The 20,183-nt window shown below is 35.0% G+C and overlaps 1 protein-coding gene across 3 annotated transcripts in view; it reads left to right on the top strand.

The window, feature by feature from the left end:
- Window positions 1–20,183, top strand: part of RAB3GAP1 (RAB3 GTPase activating protein catalytic subunit 1) — a 125,700-nt gene that overhangs the window by 80,711 nt on the left and 24,806 nt on the right. For all 3 annotated transcript variants that reach the window (XM_032638613.1, XM_032638612.1, XM_032638614.1), the window contains 8 exons: window positions 1,316–1,384; window positions 2,889–2,962; window positions 5,104–5,196; window positions 5,606–5,775; window positions 7,627–7,716; window positions 9,120–9,292; window positions 10,536–10,590; window positions 11,382–11,753. In XM_032638613.1, the coding sequence (XP_032494504.1) occupies window positions 1,316–1,384; window positions 2,889–2,962; window positions 5,104–5,196; window positions 5,606–5,775; window positions 7,627–7,716; window positions 9,120–9,292; window positions 10,536–10,590; window positions 11,382–11,753 (1,096 nt within the window). The remainder of the gene's footprint in view (window positions 1–1,315; window positions 1,385–2,888; window positions 2,963–5,103; window positions 5,197–5,605; window positions 5,776–7,626; window positions 7,717–9,119; window positions 9,293–10,535; window positions 10,591–11,381; window positions 11,754–20,183) is intronic.

Raw genomic sequence — 20,183 nt, 5'->3', positions numbered from 1 at the left:
GGACACGTTTAATCCTCCCAGCAATGAACTGTGACATGTATGAAAGGCTGTGTACCAGAAAAGCTCATTAGAGGCTCAACACTTGGGGTTTTTAATCAGAGACTGGTCATGTAGGCACCCTCTGCCTAGCATGTACCAGAAGGAAACCAGATGTTTGCATAAACTGTATTGTTTGCACAGGTAATTTAGGCAGAGTGAGCCATTCTTATCAGGAAAAGGTAGGAATCCTCCTGAAATTCAAGTTTCCAGATGTCAAGCCAGGGGCCAACCTTGCAAGTAGGCCTTTCTAAGTATCAGGCCTGCTATGATAACTCTTTTCTGCACAGTATTTTTGTACATTTTATAAATGTTTGTCATCTTGTACATTTTTTGTGGCTTGTTTTTGATTTTATAATTTCACATGAAAAGTTTCTGAAATTTAATATTCATCTATAATAAGAGGTCAGCAAACTATGACTGGTGGACCAAATCTGGCCAATAGCCTGTTTTTGTATAGGTAATGAGCTAAAAATGCTTTTTACATTTTTAAGGGTTTTAAAAGAAAAAAAACAAGAATATAACAGAAACTACATGGCCCATAAAAAGCCCCAAATACTTACTTTCTGGTCCTTTGTAGAAAAAGTATGCCAATCCCTGATCTGTATCATGGTGTTTTCAAAATTGAGATATAATTCACAATTTTAAAGTATACAATTTAGTGTTTTTAGTGTTTACAGAGTTGTACAGCCATCATCAGTATCTAATTCTGGAACACTTTCATTACCCCCAAAAGAAACCCCTCACCTCTTAACTGTCATCCCCTCCTAGGCTACTTAGGCCCTCTAGCTCTAGACAAATATTAATCTACTTTTTGCCTGTATGGATTTGACTATTCTGGACATTTCATATAGATAGGGTTATACCATATATGACCTTTTGTGTCTGGCTTCTTAGCATGTTTTAGAGGTTCATCCACATTTAGCATGAGTCAGTACATCATTGCTTTTTGTGACTGTATAATATGCCATGGTATGTAATACTACCACATTTTATTTATCCATTCATCAGCTGATAGACATTTGGTTTACTTATACTTTTGGCTATTATGTATAGTATAGCTTTTTCTTGCAGACATTAACTTTATATGAATGTGCTACCGTTTGCTAAACTGGGTGTTTACAGTTTTATTGTATTATAAATAATGACCACTTTTAACATATATGTACATCTCTGGTTATTTACTGAAGATACAATTCTAGAAGTAGAATTGTTGAGTCAGGATGTATATATACAGTATTAAAGCTTATGGATATATTCTACGTTTTGTTTATTTTAGTGAACTCCACTTAGCAACTACATGGCCTCACCTGACTGAAGGTATCATTGTGGATAATGATGTTTATTCGTAAGTATGTTAAGAGAGTAGTACATAGAGGTTCACAAACTTCAGTAGAATAAATTAACTGCCAAGTGGACAGCAATTTTTCTTTGTATCAGTTTCTGATACAGTTGGTTGTTATTTTTCTGTTTTTAAAGATCACTTTTTAGACTGATTGATATGTATTATAGATGTGTTTTAAGCTGTGGACTTTGGAGATAGGGTCCTTAGTTCTGGGAAAATGAGCAATCTGAATCTTACTTGGTTTTAGCAAAGGTGTTTTTAAGCAGTTTGGGATTCAATGCATAATTCTGTTGAACTTTTCTTAGCTGGTAAGAAGCATTTGATAAAGGACTTTGAAGAGATGATGGTTATCAAAATATGTGGGAATAATATTTCATCATTAAATGTCAAATAACAGAACATCCATGTCATATACTCCTGGGCAATACAAAATTGCACAGGAAAAAATTGAAAATTACAGCGAGCGCTATCCTGGAAGAGCATGGAGAAGGAGGAACATAATTTTAGTACAGTCTCATGGTTGATGCAGAACAGTGAGAAATAGAAGACTTTTTTTTTAGTAATTAAAATAAATGTGTTGTATTTTCTGACAGTAAAAGTAACATGAACTTTTAAAATCGGATGATTTAGATGAATAAATTAAAAGAAGAAAGTAGGGCTTCCCTGGTGGCGCAGTGGTTGAGAGTCCACCTGCCAATGCAGGGGACACGGGTTCGTGCCCCAGTCTGGGAAGATCCCACATGCCGCCGAGTGGCTGGGCCCGTGAACCATGGCTGCTGAGCCTGCGCGTCCGGAGCCTATGCTCCGCAACGGGAGAGGCCCACATACCGCCAAAAAAAAAAAAAAAAAAAAAAAGAAGAAAGTAAAGACTACCTACAATTCCATTACTTAAAAAATAACCAGTTAGCATTTTGGGGGTATATCTTTTTAAGGTATAAATTTATATATTAATTTGCTTCATTCATTTAATACCTTTATTCATTTAATAAATGTAGATCTGTGTTGTCAGTTTTTAAATTGCTGCATTGTATTCCATTAAGTGAATGCACCATAATCTGTTTAACTGAGAAAATGGGGCACTTTTGATCTTGTGGAAATTTTTATAGTTTCTTTTTTTATTAATAAATAATGTAACAAAAAGCAGGTTAAAATTATTATGGATTCTTGCTTGTTTCTCATTTCATTTTCTTTATTCCTAAAATGGAATTCTCATTAGATTATCATTGTATGTTGCCTGTCAGGATCATTCTTATGTTTTTTGATTAGTTTGTTTTGTTTTTGTTTTTTCCTTTTGTACTTTTTTTGTCTATGAACTTTGATGTCTTATGGTTTTATTTTTTTTTAACTTATCTAAATGGTCTGCATATGAATAACAGTAGGTTTAAGGGAGGCAAAATGGATTGCTTGTCCTTCTATATAATGTTTTTATTAGACTGCATTTTGGTAAATGTATGAGTCTTGCAGATTGCCATAAATAGGATCTTGTGTTTATTGTTTTGCCTTTTAGTGATTTGGATCCTATTCAGGCTCCCCATTGGTCTGTTAGAGTTCGAAAAGCTGATAATCCTCAGTGTTTGCTAGGTAAGATATTTATGTTCCTTTCCTGAAATAACACAAATCTGTCTCTCCTCCAGATCAGGAACACTGAATGTATTCTTTATTTCACCTATCCAAAAAGTATTTTTTATTTTTATTTTTTTACATTGTGACCTCCTCGGTTAACTCCATTAAAAATAAATCTTTGTCAACAGCAGTGAATCCTTCTAGTTACTCTTGAATAGTACTAGCAGACTTGCTTTCTTGTCATTTGGGTTTTTTTTTTTTGCAGTACGCGGGCCTCTTACCGTTGTGGCCTCTCCCACTGCGGAGCACAGGCTCCGGATGCGCAGGCTCAGTGGCCATGGCTCCACGGGCCCAGCCACTCCATGGCATGTGGGATCTTCCCAGACCGGGGCACAAACCCATGTCCCCTGCATTGGCAGGCGGACTCTCAACCACTGAGCCACCAGGGAAGCCCCAAATCTTTTTTCTGATAGAGGAAAAGTGGTGTCAATAATCTTGTACACATCATAGGGATATCTGAAGAAGTCAGTGGAATAACATAAATAGAAATACTTTAAAAGCTATCCATTGGTATTCAGATCCTATTATTATATCCCATGTCTAGAATTATCTTTCCCTTCCCATTTTTGTAGATAATACCTCTTTCATGAAATCTTCTGAACCTATCTCCTCTTTCCAGTCTTCTTCTGTTATATTTAGTACACATGAAAATTATTTCCTCCATTTCTGTGTTCATCCATGCCACCATTATTTCATTTAACCTGATAAATTACCGTTCAACTGAGGAGTTACTGATGACAATATTAGGGCATTTCTCTAAAGCATTTTTTTCTTGGGCTCTTTATCATTCATCATGTGCTGTTTATTAAATGCTTATTAGCACTGCCATCTGTGCTAACTATATAATAGTGAATACAAAGATAAGGTAAAATTCCTGCCATCAGTGAATTTGTCTTGGGGTATAGGGAGATAGTAGAGGGTTTATATCAAGAGTTTGAGTTGGATAGACCTTGTTTGAAATCCTAGATCCACCAGTTTGAGCAAGTTTCACAATCTCTTCCAGTGTCAGTCAGATAGAGGTAACAATAGTACATAGTTCAGAGTGTTAGTAAGAGGATCAAATAAGATCATGTGTGTATGTATATCACATTTAACGCAGTGCCTATCTATAATGAGTATTCAATAAATGGTTTCTCTTGTTTAATCATTGATTTACTAAATTATTAAATTTAGTCACTAAATTTCTTCCTAGTTCCTTATTATTCCTCAGCCGCTGACTTTTGTGATAATTACAGAGGACCTTAGAATTAAAAGTATTCTTCTCATTTTAAGCTTCTGCCCCTTAATCTCACCCTGTCTCTTTAACTTTATGTTTATATGACTAGATTATAGGATTATGTAGTCATATACTACAATAAGCTATAGTCATATAGTTTATATGACTAGATTATAGGATTTTCCTACTTGTCTGAAGAGCTCCAGAAAATGTTCCAGGTTTATTCAGAACTAGTTGGTGAATTCTCAAACTTGGATATAATTAGTATATTGTATTGTCTAATAATTTTAGTACTGATGGTTCTTGTTAAGATTTAATTTCTTTGCAAACATATCTCATAGAAGTTCTTTAGAAGATATCACACCTTTTCCCCCTTTCTTATAATGACACAAGCATATCATTAACATGCAGTTGAAGCTGAAATAACTTCATCCTACATGATTTTTTAATCCTGTAGAAACATGTCTTTAGAATTTATTTTTATTTTTCTAGTGGATTCAGAATTCTAGTAGGGTGGCAGCTAGGGAAAGAAGACCACTACATATATATAGTAATATTCTTGTTACTTGTACAACTTAATGAGAATAGATACTATTTGTCTTATTCAGGCAAATAGTAACTGCTTAATATATCAGGTTCAGTTATTTTTTCCTTTCATTCTAGAAGTAATTCTAAGGAAAAACTGTTTTACTATCCTGGGCTATGGAGAGAAAGCAAGACTACCTTTTAAATAGGATTACTTTTTGGATTGGGTAGAAAAACTGAATGGTTCTTTTTCTATCATATCTTAGCTAATAGCTTTTGTGAAAAGACGTACTTTTATTTATAGGACTGATTTCTTTCAGTTACGTTTCAAAAATGAGTAACATTTTTTTCTATGTAGGTGATTTTGTCACTGAGTTTTTTAAAATTTGCCGTCGAAAGGAGTCAACTGATGAGATTCTCGGACGATCCACATTTGAGGAAGAAGGAAGAGGTGACACCTTTCTCTTTTTTTTTTCAAAGTTATTTTCAAATGTTCCAGCAACTTTTCATCTATTTTTCTAATTTGAGTTATGTTGGGGAAGCAAGTTTTGATGAACTAGGCAGCTACCATTTTCTCCAGGCTATATATACCCTGAGTTAAAACATTGTGTGATTAATAAGTTCTTTCCACCAAAAATGTAAGATATTTTGAAAAGAGGTTAATTTTGAAGTTCCCTGGGCAGAAATTATGTTACACCTTTGTCAATCATGCATCTATATAAAGCTAAACATGTGTATTAGTAAAAAGTCACTAATGAAAAGAGTGACTTAAAATATTCTGTACAGTCATCAGTTTATTCATCACTTTAACCTGCCAAGGTTGGTGATATAATATGTATTCATTTCTATTCTTTTTATAGAAGCTGCTGATATAACTCATGCTTTGTCAAAGTTGACAGAGCCTGCACCGGTTCCAATTCATAAATTATCAGTTTCAAATATGGTACACACTGCAAAGAAGAAAATACAAAAACAGAGAGGTATAGAAGAATCACCACTGAATAATGATGTCCTCAATACAATTCTCTTGGTAAACTAAATGTAATGTTTTTATATGTCTATATGCACACTCATTTATTCATTATCTATTCAGTCCCATCTATGTGGCAGGCACTGGATTGGGAATATAAAATGAGTAAAACATCGTCTCCACGATGAGTTCCCACTAGTGTAGTGGGAAGAAGGAAAGTAAATAGTAGTTACAGTACCATGTTACATGTGAGAATTCTGGCAAAGGGGCTGTGAGAACACGGCAGAGGGTGCATCTGTCTCTGTCGGAGCAGTGGGGATCAGGGAAAGCTTCATAAAGAGGGACAGAAGGTTTAGAAGCAGAGGAATAGCAGAAGCCTGAGAGAGCATGTTGGACAGTTTGGTGTATGGCAGGGTACTTCCCAGAGGGTGGCCAGGGACAAGGAGAGTAGGAGGTAACCTGCCATGTTGAAGCACTGGGCTTCATCTTAACAGTTTAATGCCATTTTAAGCAGAAGGTTGACATGATCAGAATGGTGTTCTCGAAAACTTTCTTTCACAACAGTCCAGAGAAAACTTCATAGCGAGTACTAGAAGGGGCTAGGGTGTCCCCTAGGTATAGGGTGGTGGAACAGGCCTGGCCTAGGAGCCATACACAGGGTTTAATCCTGACTTACGGTATGACTTTGAACAAGCCATTTAACTTTAGTTTCTTCATTTGAAATGAGTCTAATGAAAACCTGTGAGATTGTTGTGAGTACTAAAGGACCTTCTGTTACACTGCATAAAATAGGCCTTTGCTAGGTGATAGCTGCTCTTACTGTAATTGTAGTTATAATCGTACTTCTGGCAATTTGTGCACTGAGACGTTCTTGGGAAAAACCTTCAAGAGTAGTGCAATGAAAAGAATATAGGACTTGAAAACTTGATGTTAATCTTATCCCTGCTGTTTACCTGAGCAAGACTTTTAGCCACATTTTTAGTTTGTATATTTGTAAGATGTGGGCACTGATACGTAGCTCACGTAGTGGTAGGAGAATAGGATACTGTTTGTAAATGTGCTTAGTAGTGGAGGTTGGCACTTGGTAGTTCCTCTCATTTAAAAAAGTCTGTTTAGCATGTTCTGTAATATGTGGCAAAGTATGCATAGTAAAAGGAATTACAAATCAGCAGTACCACAAAGCACTTGGGAGGAATAGTGATAAAAGGATTGAAAGTAAATTTCTGTAGAGCAGGCCCCTTCTTGAGAATGTATCCTTAGAGATTTTATTCCAATTATATAGCTTTTTACCACTTCTCCACACCCTCTCTCACACACAGACACACATACACACACACACACACTCCCTCACACATGTTAACAGAAATCATGTGGAAAGGATACATGAGTCATTACAGGTTTAGTCTGCTTCCCACTTTCTATGGGTATCTCGTAAGATAAAATTACAGGTCTTTAATATCATACTTGTAGCATTTCATATATAAAAACCCATGGATGATTCTTCTCTACAGAGCCTCATGAATGTTTGGGTGTTTTAAAATTTTCTTTTATAATTTTGTCTTTTTAATAACAACGTTAAAAAAAATTTAATGACATTGGATGAGCCTGAAATCATAATGAAGAGATTCTGGTTTTACATTCTGTAAACTAAACAATTCACAGAACCAGGTGGTTACACATTCAAGAAAAATCTGATTTTAAAATGGACTAGTCACTGAAACAGTGTATTTTTGAAGAAAAATAGAAAATGTTTGAGATATTGTAGAACTAACTGGGCAGTACAGTAAGAGCATTCTCATCATTTTAAAAACAAAACCATTAAAAAGTCAGTGTTTATATGAGTTACAAAAGTCAACAAAATGAGAAATTTTGTTGAAGATGTGATTATTTTCTTTCTTCCTCCCTCCTAAGTTCTTATTCCCTGATGCTGCTTCTGAGAAACTGTTAGATGGGACTTCTTCAACAGACAACAGTAATCCTCCATTAGAGAGTGAAGAATATGTAAGTTAATTAATATTAAAATATTTTATTTATTAAAAAATTTTAAAAATTTGTTTTATTTATTTTTGGCTGCATTGGGTCTTCGCTGCTGCGTGCAGCCTTTCTCTAGTTGTGGCGAGCGGGGACTGCTTTTCGTTGTAGTGTGCGGGCTTCTCATTGGGATGGCTTGTCTTGTTGCAGAGCACAGGCTCTAGGTGTGTGGGCTTCAGTAGTTGTGGCACGTGGGCTCAGTAGTTGTGGCTCACGGTCTCTAGAGCGCAGGCCCAGTAGCTATGGCTCATGGGCTTAGTTGCTCTGCAGCACATGGGATCTTCCTGGACTAGGGCTTGAACCTCTGTCCCCTGTATTGGCAGGCGGATTCTTAAACACTGCACCACCAGGGGAGCCCTAAAATATTTTAAATGCATTGAATTTCTAGGGGTTTTGCTATATTTCTAGCAACAGTCATGAAATCTAGTTCACAACAATGACTACTGTAAATAGTTTTATAGCTCTACATCTGTCATTTAAGCTTTCTTTTCTCAATTTATCAAAGACTTGGATGAGGAAAACGTGAAAATTTTCTAGCACTCACTATAAAGCTTTCTCTGTTTTGAAACAGGGATCTTTTTATTTTAAAAATCACCTTAGTAAAACTTGAGTGAAGATGATATCATGGCCTTCATTCAGACAATGCCCTACTATAGAATATTGGCATAGATATATATTTTGGGTAGGAGAACTTTTCTGGAAACAGTGAAAAAATAACAAATATATTGTGCATGGTTATAGGATTGCCTTCATTTTACACTTTTCATAAATCATCAAACTTTGCAGCAGATTCTTCTTTGCATTTCAAAACTGGACAGAGAGTGGAAAATTCTTTAATGAAGTGACATGTAAAATGAAGTAGAATTTTCATGGTTTCCTCTTTCAAGTCTTTGATAAATTGAAAAATGAGAGTTTAAATGACAGGTGTGCAGATATATCAAATTGTTAACAATAGTTATTTTGGGGAAGTGATTTCATCAACTGAGGAGGAAAAGTAGGCTTTACATTTTCAGTTTGTACAGTTCTGATTTTATGTTTTTGATTTTGACAAGTGGGTACTCATTTGTAATTAAAAGATTTTTATAACAACACATGAAATTTGGAATATATCTTAAAGATTCCACAGAAGAAATTGAAGGCTATAACTTTAGGCTCACTAAACTATAGCTTCACTTTTTGATACTTATAGAGATCTTGAAAACATGGAGCTGCCTAAGAACAATTTAGGCAATAATGTATTAGACATTTGATAAAAGCAGGTTTGGTAGGATAGATTAATTTCAGTATTAAAATCTCTACCTACACAGTTTTTGATTATACATGTAAATATGTTGTTAACAAGTTTTGCTTTGTTTCTGTTTTGTTAAATTTAGAATCTCTACAATCAGTTCAAATCTGCACCATCTGATAGTTTAACATACAAATTGGCTTTGTGTCTTTGTATGATCAATTTCTACCATGGAGGACTGAAAGGAGTGGCACATCTCTGGCAGGAGTTTGTTCTTGAAATGCGTTTCAGATGGGAGAACAACTTTCTGATTCCAGGGTAATAATTTCAGTTTCCAGCTTTAGAGATAGGATTTTTGTTTGTTCGCAAAATTTGACTTTTGACCCATTAATTCTCCTCTTCTAGGAAATCTGCCCTAAGAAAGTGGTAAGAAACTTAGGACACGATTTCTGTTCAGAGGTATTCACTGCAGCAAATTTATAATAGGAAAAAAAAAAGTTAACCTAAATATCAAACATTAAAGAATGGTTAAATAAATCATGATATGTCTCTATAATGGAAAGTTTTTTTCCCAAGAATCTCTAATAACATAGAAAGTGGTCACGATATTTGTAGTAAAGTAGAATATAGTGTTATGTATACAGAGTGCTTTCAACTATGCTTTCGATTATGCTGATAGAGAATACTGAAAATATATAGAATGTATATAGAAATATGTATAGAAAAATAATTGGAAAGAAATACAACCAGATGTTAACAGTAGTTTTCCCAGGTGTGAATTATGTTTTTATTTTGCTCTTTATACATTTGTGTATACATTTGTGTTCTAAATCTTCTGTCATGAACATACATTTTTATAGTTGGAGGGAAAAAAACATCTTTAAAGTTCATAAGTTCAGGTATTAGACATTACCTGTAATTTTTGGGTATAATTTATACTGACATTTCATTTAAAGAGTTTAGTTAGCATATATGTTTTTACTGCATAGGTTACTGCCCATTTACCTGTGCTACTCAAACTAAGGGAGGAGAGTCATGATATAAGTAATATAAAGTGGTATTTGATCCAAAAATGTTTACTCTTGGGTCATTTGCTAGCCTCTGCTTAGCTGGATTCTCTCTTGGCTGATTACTGGGAACCTAGTGATCTAGCCTAGGGGCAGTCCAGGCTCCCTTTAGCAAAAGAGAGGTGGAGATCAATGGATTTTATATTGAGAATCCACCATGATTGAGAAATGAATATATAATATAATCTCTTTTGTAAGGCATGAAATACTACATGCTAGCTACTTCCTAGGGTGAATTTCTAGGCTTTAAAATTTTTTTCAAGTTTCTGTTAGCTTGAGAGCTATCACTAGTTTGCTGTTAGTGTTGGTGAATTATGGACTAGGGGGATAAAATAAATTTTGATCTTTTAATTTTATTTGGTCCATCTCAGTCGCCTTATCTATAGAAACCTAGTTTTGATTTATCAATGTGGCTAAAATATAAAAAAAGTATAAAAATATGAATATCTGAAGCAATTTTACTAAGCTGTTTTTCCCATTACTTTATTTGATAGATTAGCAAGTGGACCCCCAGATCTAAGATGTTGTTTACTGCATCAGAAACTACAGGTAAAGATTTCCCAGTGACAGTATATAAATGTGGTCTTGGTTCAATCGGAGCGTATTCTGATATTAAATGTGATAATGGATTATAGGCTATTCTCATTGTGGTGCTGTAGGTTACTTAAGTCATTGTCATTTACAACAAGGTCCAGGGAAAGGGTGGAGAATGAAAATAAAATATTCAAGTAGTGGATAGATTTTTATTTTACTGTAACTGTCACTGACGGAACGGCTATTTCCTCAGTCCTTGTCCTCCCCGAGGAAAAACTTCAGTCGAGAGACATAGAGCAGTTTTAAGCAGCAGAAGTTTTATTAAGCAAAGCGGAAGTACACTCCTGAGAAAGGATGAGAGCGGGCTGTCTGGAAACCAGAAGCCATCCTGCAGTGGGGCTAGGGTTGGTTTTCAGGCGGAAAGTCCCTTCGTGTGTCATTTGACTGACAAGTTGATTGACAGCTTTAGGTTACGTAACTTTTCTCCTTGTGTGCAGGCGCTTAACGCATAAGCACCCAAGTGAAACCTATGGGCGTGTGGGGAAAACTGTAGTGCGCATTTATTACAAATACGGCAAAATGAGCCTTGGTGCTCCTGCGCCAACCTATGCTGGTGGGTTTTATCTAGGTTGGTTGTAATAAGGCTGGAAACTTAGCAGTCCTTGACCACAAAAGGGAGGATCTCTGGGCATGTTCTGATCACTGGTGTCCAGGTTGGTGAGAGAAGGATGACCCTGTCCAGAATGGGGCAGGAACCTGCTTGTCTGACTAACTGCCTAACATTTCAAATATGAATGTTTTTTCAGATGTTAAATTGTTGTATTGAACGAAAGAAGGCACGTGATGAGGGAAGAAAGACGAGTCCTTCAGATAATGTAACTAATACATATTCAGGGGATGCTGGAAAATCTGGAGACCAGCTGGGGCCAGACAATCTAAAAGATACGGATAAGGAAAAGGGAGAGGTGGGAAAATCATGGGATTCTTGGAGTGACAGCGAGGAAGAATTTTTTGAATGCCTAAGTGATACTGAAGAACTTAAGGGAAATGGACAAGAGAGTGGCAAGAAAGGAGGACCTAAGGAGATGGCAAGTTTAAAGCCAGAAGGACGACTCCATCAGCATGGGAAACTTAATCTGCTACATAATGGAGAACCTCTATATATTCCAGTGACCCAGGTAGGACATGGACTGGTTCTTTAAGTTTTATTTTTTGTTGGTTATGTAACTTCATCCTAGTAAGAAATAATTGCTTTGGGTAGAGGCAATTCTTTAAACAGTTCTATGTTCAGAGATCTATAAATTTGACTTTTGGGGCTTTTAGGTCTACTATTTGTACAACTGAGAAATGTTTTGAAGTTTCAGTAGATCGTAGCTCATCATGTATAAGGTGATCTATTAGTTCATCTTAAACTTAGTGGTGGGTACTCAGATGTTTAAAAAAACAAAATCCAAAAATATTGGAAGAACAAAAGTAAAAGTTCTTTAATTATATAATTAGTTTTTATCTGTTCTAATATGCAGTTTGAATCCATTTTATACCATTAGGAAGTAGAATAGCAACAACTCAAAACCTAAGGAAGAGCAATAGTTTTTGTTGGGTTTTTTTGCATAGGTAATAAGTGAATACATTTTATTGTGAAAAACTCAACCTAGAAAAAGTAAAAGCCACCACCCCTTAATTCCAATTATTATCTGTAGAAGTAACCACTATTATTGGTTTGGGTTATAATTTCTTACACCTGTTTCTATGCTTTGATGTATGTATGTGTATGCATATGATACATAGTTTTGTGGATTTTTAAAAATGTGTGCATTGGTGTGTAGTTTTTTAACCTAATGTGTCTTGAAGATCTCTTCATGTCATTACATGTAGATCTACTTCATCTCTTTAACTGCTGTGTAATATTCCACGGCATGGAAGAGTGATAAGCTTATTGAACCATTACCCTCTTCATGCACAATGTTTTTTGCAGCTTATTGCTATTACAGTGCTACAGTAATGTAGTAGATTCTTGTAGTTTTTCATATATTATGTGTTCACATATGAGTGTTTCTCTAAGGAAGAAATGAGAAATGGAATTTCTAGAAAAACAGATATATAAGCTATAAAATTCCTCTTCAAAAGGGCTGCACCTATTTTATACCCTGTCATTGATGAATACAGGAGTAAGGGAATAACATTCTCTCCCCAACTTTCCTTTTACACTTTCTTCCTCCATAAATATGTATTGAGTGTCTAATATATGCCAACCACTGTCTTAGGCCTTAGAATTTTAGTAGCAAACTATATAGTAAGGTTCTTGCACTCACGTTACTTGTATTCATATTTAATTTAATTTTTTTTAATTGACATTACCAGTCAAACAAATTTTTGCCAATACGATGGGCAAAAGTGGTATCTCAGTGTTCTAGATTGTAATTCCCTGATTTTTGATGAACCTAAGTATCTTTTAATATGTTTATGCCATCCTTTCCTGTGAATTGCATTCCATTTTTCTTTTAGGTTGCTGTCCTATTCTTATTGATTTATATGAGTCCTTCATATATTAGATATAAATCCTCTGTTATATACATTGTGTATGTTTTCTCCTAGTTATTTTTAAAACATTTGTTTACTTATCTATTGAGTTAATTATAACTAAATAAAGTGCACAGATCTTAAGTGTACAGCTTGGTGAGTTTTTTCATATTTAAAAACCCATGTAAAACTAATAGAATGTTATATGTCAATTATATCTCAATAAAAAAATTAACTCAGAAAAATAAAAAATATAAAAATAAAAACTCATGTAACTACCACCCATATCAAGATATAGAAAATTCTCAATATCCTAGAACAGCAATAATCAGTAGAACTTTCTGTGAAGATGGACATGTATATTTTCTGTGTTCTCTAGTACTATAGCCTTATCTGTATGAGTGCTTGAAGTGTGGCTAGTGCAACTAAGGAACTGAATTTTTAATTTAATCTTTTGAAATTTAAATAGGCAGATGTATTGAGTACTCCCCTCCAGGTAATTCTTTTTTCTAACTTATATCAGCATAGGTTAGTTTTGTCAATTTTTGGATATCATAAATGTAATCATACTTTGCTTGCTCTTTTGTATATGAATGGAATTATGTACTCTTGTGTTGTGCTTTTTTATTTAACAACCGTCTGTGAGATTCATCTATGTCATTATATGAATCAGTATTTATGCATATTGTATTACTTTATAGTATTCTGTTATATGAATGTGCCACTCAATTCTTATTGCTTACCCATTCACCTGCTGATGCAATTTGAGTTGTTTACAGTTTGAGCTATTATAAACAAATGAAAATTCTTATGTGTCTTTTGGTGAACATACTCATTTTCTTTTGGATATATTCTTAAGAGTAGAATTGTTGGGCCATGTGGTAGCAATATGTTTGAGCTTTAGTAGATATTGCTAAACAGTCTCCCAAAGTGGTTGAACTAATTTACATTCCCTCCAACAATGCATAATAATTGTGGTTTATTCCACATAATCTCTTACATTTGGTGTGTCAGGGGTCCCAACACCACTCCCAGGTTTGGTGATTTTCTTGGAGGACTCACAGGACTCAGTATATAGTCATGCTCACAGCTGTAACTTAATAGAGCAAAGGGACACAAAGCAAAATCAGTGAAAGGAAATGGCACATGGGACAAAGTTCAGAGGATATCAAGCACAAGCTTCCAAGAGTCTCCTCGCAGTACAGTCACACAAGATGCACTTAACTCCACAACTGATTGTGACCACATGTGAAATGTTATCTACTAGGGAAACTTGTCAGAGGCTCAGTGCTCAGGGTTTTTTTTTTTACTGGGGCCTGGTCACAAAGCACCCTCTGCCTAGCATGTGCCAAAATTCCAGACTCCCAGAAGGAAAGCAGGTATTCAGCATAAACCATATTGTTTGCACAAAGAGTTTACACATAGTGAACCATTTTTATCAGTTTGGAGTATGGTGGGACTCTGCCAGGATCCAGGTTCCCAGAAGCCAGCCGAGGGCCAACTTTGCAAACAGGCCTTTCTGAGGATAATAGTCTAAGGCCTGCTATGTTAACTCTTCTCTGCACACTTGATAATTTCAGTCATTTTAATTTTTGCCTTTCTGAGGGGTATGTAGTAGTATCTCATGTTTTCACATTTCCCTGATGAATAATGACACTGAACACATATTCATATATCTATTGCCCACTTGGATATTTTCTTGGTCAAGTGCCTGTTCAAGACCTTTACCTATTTTTTCAAAATTAGTCGTCTTTTTCCCTATTGCTTTGTAGGAATTCTTCATATATTCTGAGTTCTGAAGTGTATATATCTGTATCTGTCTGTCTGTCTATCTATAACAAATAATTTCTCCTAGTTGGTGGCTTGCCTATTCACTTTCTTAATGATGCCTTTTGTTGAATAGGTATTTTTAATAAGGTCTGATCTACCACTATTTTTCTTATGTGGATACTGCTTTTGTCTCCTGTTAAGAAATTAACTACCCCAAGGTCCTGGAGATATTCTCTTGTGTTTTCTTCTGGAAGCTTTATGGTTTTACCTATCACATTTATGTTTGTGATCCACCTCAAATTGACTGTGTTTGGTGTGTGGAAGAGATTAAGATTCTCTTTTTTCTGTAAGGGTGTACAGTTGTGTTCCAGCACCATTATTCAGAAGACCTGCCTTTTCCCATGGAGTGGCAGTGACATCTTCGTTGTAAATCAAGTGATTGTATGTGTGTTGGTCTCTTTCTGGACTATTTATTCTGTTAGTCTCTTTGTTTATCCTTGTGCCAGTAATGTACTGTCCTTATTACTATAGTTTTATAAAAATCTTTCTATCTTGTAGTTTAAATCTTCTAACTTTGTTCTTTAAGATTATCTTGACTCTTCTTTTCCTTTTTATGTAAATTTGGGAAACTGTTTGTCAGTTTCCACACATAAAATAATCCTGCTGGGATTTTAATTCATATTGTATCAAATTAGATTTAGAATTAACATTGCATTGCATTGGAGAGAATTGATATCTTAACAGTATTGAGTCTCGTGACCATGAAATGTCTTTCATTTTATTGATGTTCCTTTTACTTTCCCTTATCAGTGTTTTTTAGTTTTTAATGTAGAGGTTTTGCATATCTTTTATTAAATTCATGTCAAAATATAATATTTGTAATTTTTCACATATTGTAAATGGTATTTTTAAATTTCATTTAAAAACATTTTCCCTGATATGTAGAAATAGTTTATTATTGTATATTGACCTTGAATCTAACAATCTTATTACATTCACTTATTGTTTCTAGTATATTTGGAGCTTTCTATACACACAGTCATGTTATCTGTTAATAGACAATTTGAATTTTGATTTTCTGGCCTGTACATTTTTTAATTCTTCTTCATTTCCTATTGTACTGGCTAGGACCTCAGGTACAGTGTTGAACAGTGGACATCCTCCTCTTGTTCCCAGTCTCAGAAGGAAAGCATGTGATAATCTTTGAGTGTATCTGGTGTAGGTATCATTTATCATATGAAGGAAATTTTCTCCTATTCCTAGTTTCTGAGAGTTTTTTTCATGATCAGGTATTGTATTTTATCAAATGTTTGTCCTGCATATTGAGGTAATCATAAGATAATTGTGAGTTCTAAATGAAATAGTGAGTTTTAAATATGATAAGTGAATGATACCATGTCTAGTCCAAAATAAGTACTCAATTTTTGGCTATTCTTTTTTTTTTTAAATTGGAGTAAAATTGCTTTACAATGTTGTGTTAGTTTCTGCTGTACAATGAAGTGAATCAGCTATATGTATACCTATATCCCCTCCCTCTTGGACCTCCCTCCCACCCCCCAACCCATCCCACCCATCTAGGCCATCACAGAGCACCAAGCTGAGCTCCCTGTGCTGTACACCAGGTTCCCACTAGCTAGCTATTTTACACATGGTGGTGTATTTATGTCAAACCTAGTCTCCCAATTTTGTCCCACCCTCCCCTTCCCCCCAACCCCCCCCGCCGTGTCCACATGTCTGTTCTCTACATCTACGTCTCTATTCCTGCCCTACGAATAGGTTCATCTGTACCGTTTTTCTAGATTCCACATATATGCGTTAATATATGGTATTTCTGGCTTACTTCACTCTGTATGACAGACTCTAGGCTATTATTCTTTTTATTTTTTAGGCTATTATTCTTTTGAGGACCTTTTCTTATATGAGACCTAAGAGGCTAGTATCGCTTCTCAGGCTGCAAGGATTGACTTAAAGGTTTTTTAACCAGTTTTCATATTTTGAGATGGGTTGATCAGTTGTAATAATTGTGCAGTGGGATGTTGGGATGATTGCTTGATAATTTTAAACGTGGATTCTCTTAACTTTTTTTCCCATGCTTATATTGTTTCTTTGCCAGGTGGCTGTCATTAGTTTTGTTTGTTTGTTTGACAGGCCTTATCTTTTTGCTTCTTTATATTATTTTAAAAGTAATTATATTTTAGATACTTCATCACTAACTGTTAGTACTAGGACAGACTATTCTAATGCTAGAAACCAAGTGTATATTTTTCGAATTTTGTTGGAGTGCATGCAGTTGGTATTGAGGTCTTGTGGCATAGACTGGGATGTAGGAATCTAGCGGAGCTAGATTTGTAGCCTGGCACCACCCTTATTTTTAGCTAGTATTGCTAGTAGAGGCTATGTTTCCTTTCTGAGCCTTGTTTTTCTCTCTTAAAAAAATGTTTGCATTTTCTAGAATTTTATATAAATTTTATGTAATTACAGTATGGTTTTTGTGTGTGTGTGAATTCTTTTAGCATAATTATTTTGAGATTCATATATGTTGTTGTGTGTATCAGTAGTTCATTCATTTTTATCGCTTAGTAGTGTTCCTCAGCATGGATATAGCACAGTTCATCTATTCACTTTTTGATAGACTTTCCAAAAATGGGCATAAGGAAGCTTTTTATCTTGATTGTAGTGACTGCTTCATGGGTATGTAGTTAACAAATGTACCCTTTAAATTACTGTATGTTGATTATACTTCAAAAAATACTGTTTAAAAATTTGTCATATGATCAGTGGTTGACAAGAAGAAAAAAATGAAAGTATTTGTCTTGTTCTAATGTATCTTCAGTTTGAAAACCCTGCCTATTTATTTAATAAACAAATATTAAATACTTTAAAAGCCAATAATAGTTTGTATTACTTTGGGTTGTTCAGGGTTAAATTACATATCGTATTTAAAGATATTTGGCATGTAAGTGTTCAGTGAAGTTTAATATTTTATGTGCTTTCTTTTTCCAAGTTTTAATTAACAGTACTCCCTATTTTTAATGAACTTGTTGCATATATGTTGGTTTGATTGGGTTAATGAAGAGTCAGAGGAAGTTGTTCTGGAAGCTCAAGCTTTATTTTTCTTCAGAATGCTATGTCTTCCTCATTTATTTCAGATGCTTTACTTTCCACATTCAAATTTGTAATCCAAGTCTGGAATAATTTAAATTTACTTTTCTCTCAACATGCATCTTATGTATTTAGAAATTAATTTTTGTCTTACCTTTAGGTAAATCGGGGCAAATTTTTAATCTGTTTTACTTTCTTACTTTAAAGTTAATCTTATTTGAATTATAACCATTGTATATGTACTTATAGAAAATGTTTGGAATTCAAAATGATCCCAGTTGAAACCATTATAATTTCAGACTTTACAAATTAGCTTAAAATGTGCTGTTAATCCATTGCCATTTCACCAAAAAGAAAAAGTAAATAATAAGACTTTATATAGGTCCCACTTCTAAGAATTTAAATACACTCCCTTATTCCTTTCATGTAGACTTAGGTCAACCTAAAATTTATGGCTAGGAAAGGCTTAAAAATTTTTCTCAGCATTTTAGAGCCGGGGCTAGAAGAGAAATTTGTAGAGAATCTGTTAAAGCAGGAGTTCTTAGGTAGTGGATTAGATTCAAACTAATAGTTCTCAAAGCCAGCGTTAGATAGACGTCCTAGATTCTCCCTTCAGTTTGTCACTTGAGAGTTTGCCACTTCGATGATGTTGGGCAAGATGCTATCTCTGCATTCGGTTTCACCACATGTAAAATGCACTGATGACTTCTCAGTGATTAGCGATGAGATCATGTGTATGAGAAAGCTTTGGGCATATTCAGAAATGGTACATATAAGAATGTGTGGCCCTCATGCTCTTTGCTGCTTGTATTCCTCTTGATCAAGTTTTTCACTTACAGTTGGCCAGAGTTCCCAGGTGGGAGGGGTAGTCAGTATCCCTTCAGTATCTCCTCCCTTCCCTCAGGAGGCTAAAGAACAATGAAAAGGAGTTCCTTTTTAATGGAAATAATGAGGGCCTCTGCTCCTGAGTATACTGCTTCATTGGAGATTCATGTTATTTTTGAATCTGAGGAATTTTGATATCATAGGGAAAGTAGAGTAAAAAACTTAAAATACAACCTAAGTATTTTGTCTCTAATTGCAAGTGTTTATTGAGCTTGTGCCAGGATCTATTCTTCACAACAGTGAGTCACATAAAGCTGGAGTAATTGCCCCAGGTTATACAGCTGGGATTCAAATACAGTCATGTTGTTTCTAGAGCCCAAACTCTTAACCAGTCTGTCATACTGCCTTACCAATTATTATTCAACCCCAAGTATCAGGGTGAGACTTTGAAAGTGATGCATGTTCATCGTAGAGAAAGCAAAACAAAAGCTCGTATTTCCATAATCCAGAGATAATCACTGTTAAAGTAGTTCCTCCCCATTTTTTGCTATATCAAACCATTTCTGTTATTGTACATTCAGATTCTTTCCAGTTTTCACACTGTTATAAATAATACTACAGTGATATTTCTAGAAGTGGAATTCTTGGGTCAGAGGGCATGATCATAAATGCTTGCCATGTATTGATTTCCAGATTGTTGTCTGGGAAGATTTATATTCTCTCCAGCACTGTTTGTAAGTGCCCTTGTAGGTTTGTTTCAAAAATGAGAATGATATAAGAAAAAAGTTACTTTCTTTTGTTTGTTGCTGTGTTTTGAATGCCATACCTTTACCATGCTTCTACTTTATTTCTGACAGATATCTGCAAAAATTATTTATCTCTGTGGAAGTGCTTCTCAACTGGGGAGTGTGTTTTGCCTCCCAGGGGTATTTGGCAAGGTCTGGAAACATTTTTGATTGTCATGAGGTGGAGTGGTACTACAGGCAGTAGTGGGCAGAGGCCAGAGATATGCTGCAAAACATCCTACAATGCATAGAACAGGCACCACGACAGAATTATTCAGTCTAAACTGTCAGTAGTACTGAGGCTAAGAAAACTTGCTTTTATAGTAAGCTCCTGAAATCTAGAAGGAATCTATTTATTGACAAGACACACACTTCTGCTAGGTCTTTAGGAATAAAGGAGTTCATGTTTTTCTGGCTTTAACAACAAAGCAGGCAAGATTTGTTTGGTTAGTCTCTGGGTTGTTGAGTTCTTCATATTTCAAATATAAAATCTAATGGAATCAATTCTCAGAGAACTTTCCTAAACCCCCCTGAACAGTTTTGAAATGTTTTCTGTCTCTCTCTTAATGATTCTACAGTTGTATTTTCCTTTAGATTTGCCTTAGC

This window comes from Phocoena sinus, chromosome 7 (assembly GCF_008692025.1).
Source record: "Phocoena sinus isolate mPhoSin1 chromosome 7, mPhoSin1.pri, whole genome shotgun sequence".
In the NCBI taxonomy this organism is placed as follows: domain Eukaryota; kingdom Metazoa; phylum Chordata; class Mammalia; order Artiodactyla; family Phocoenidae; genus Phocoena; species Phocoena sinus.
Note: the sequence above shows the minus strand (reverse complement) of the source record. Positions and strands in the feature narration are given on the sequence as shown.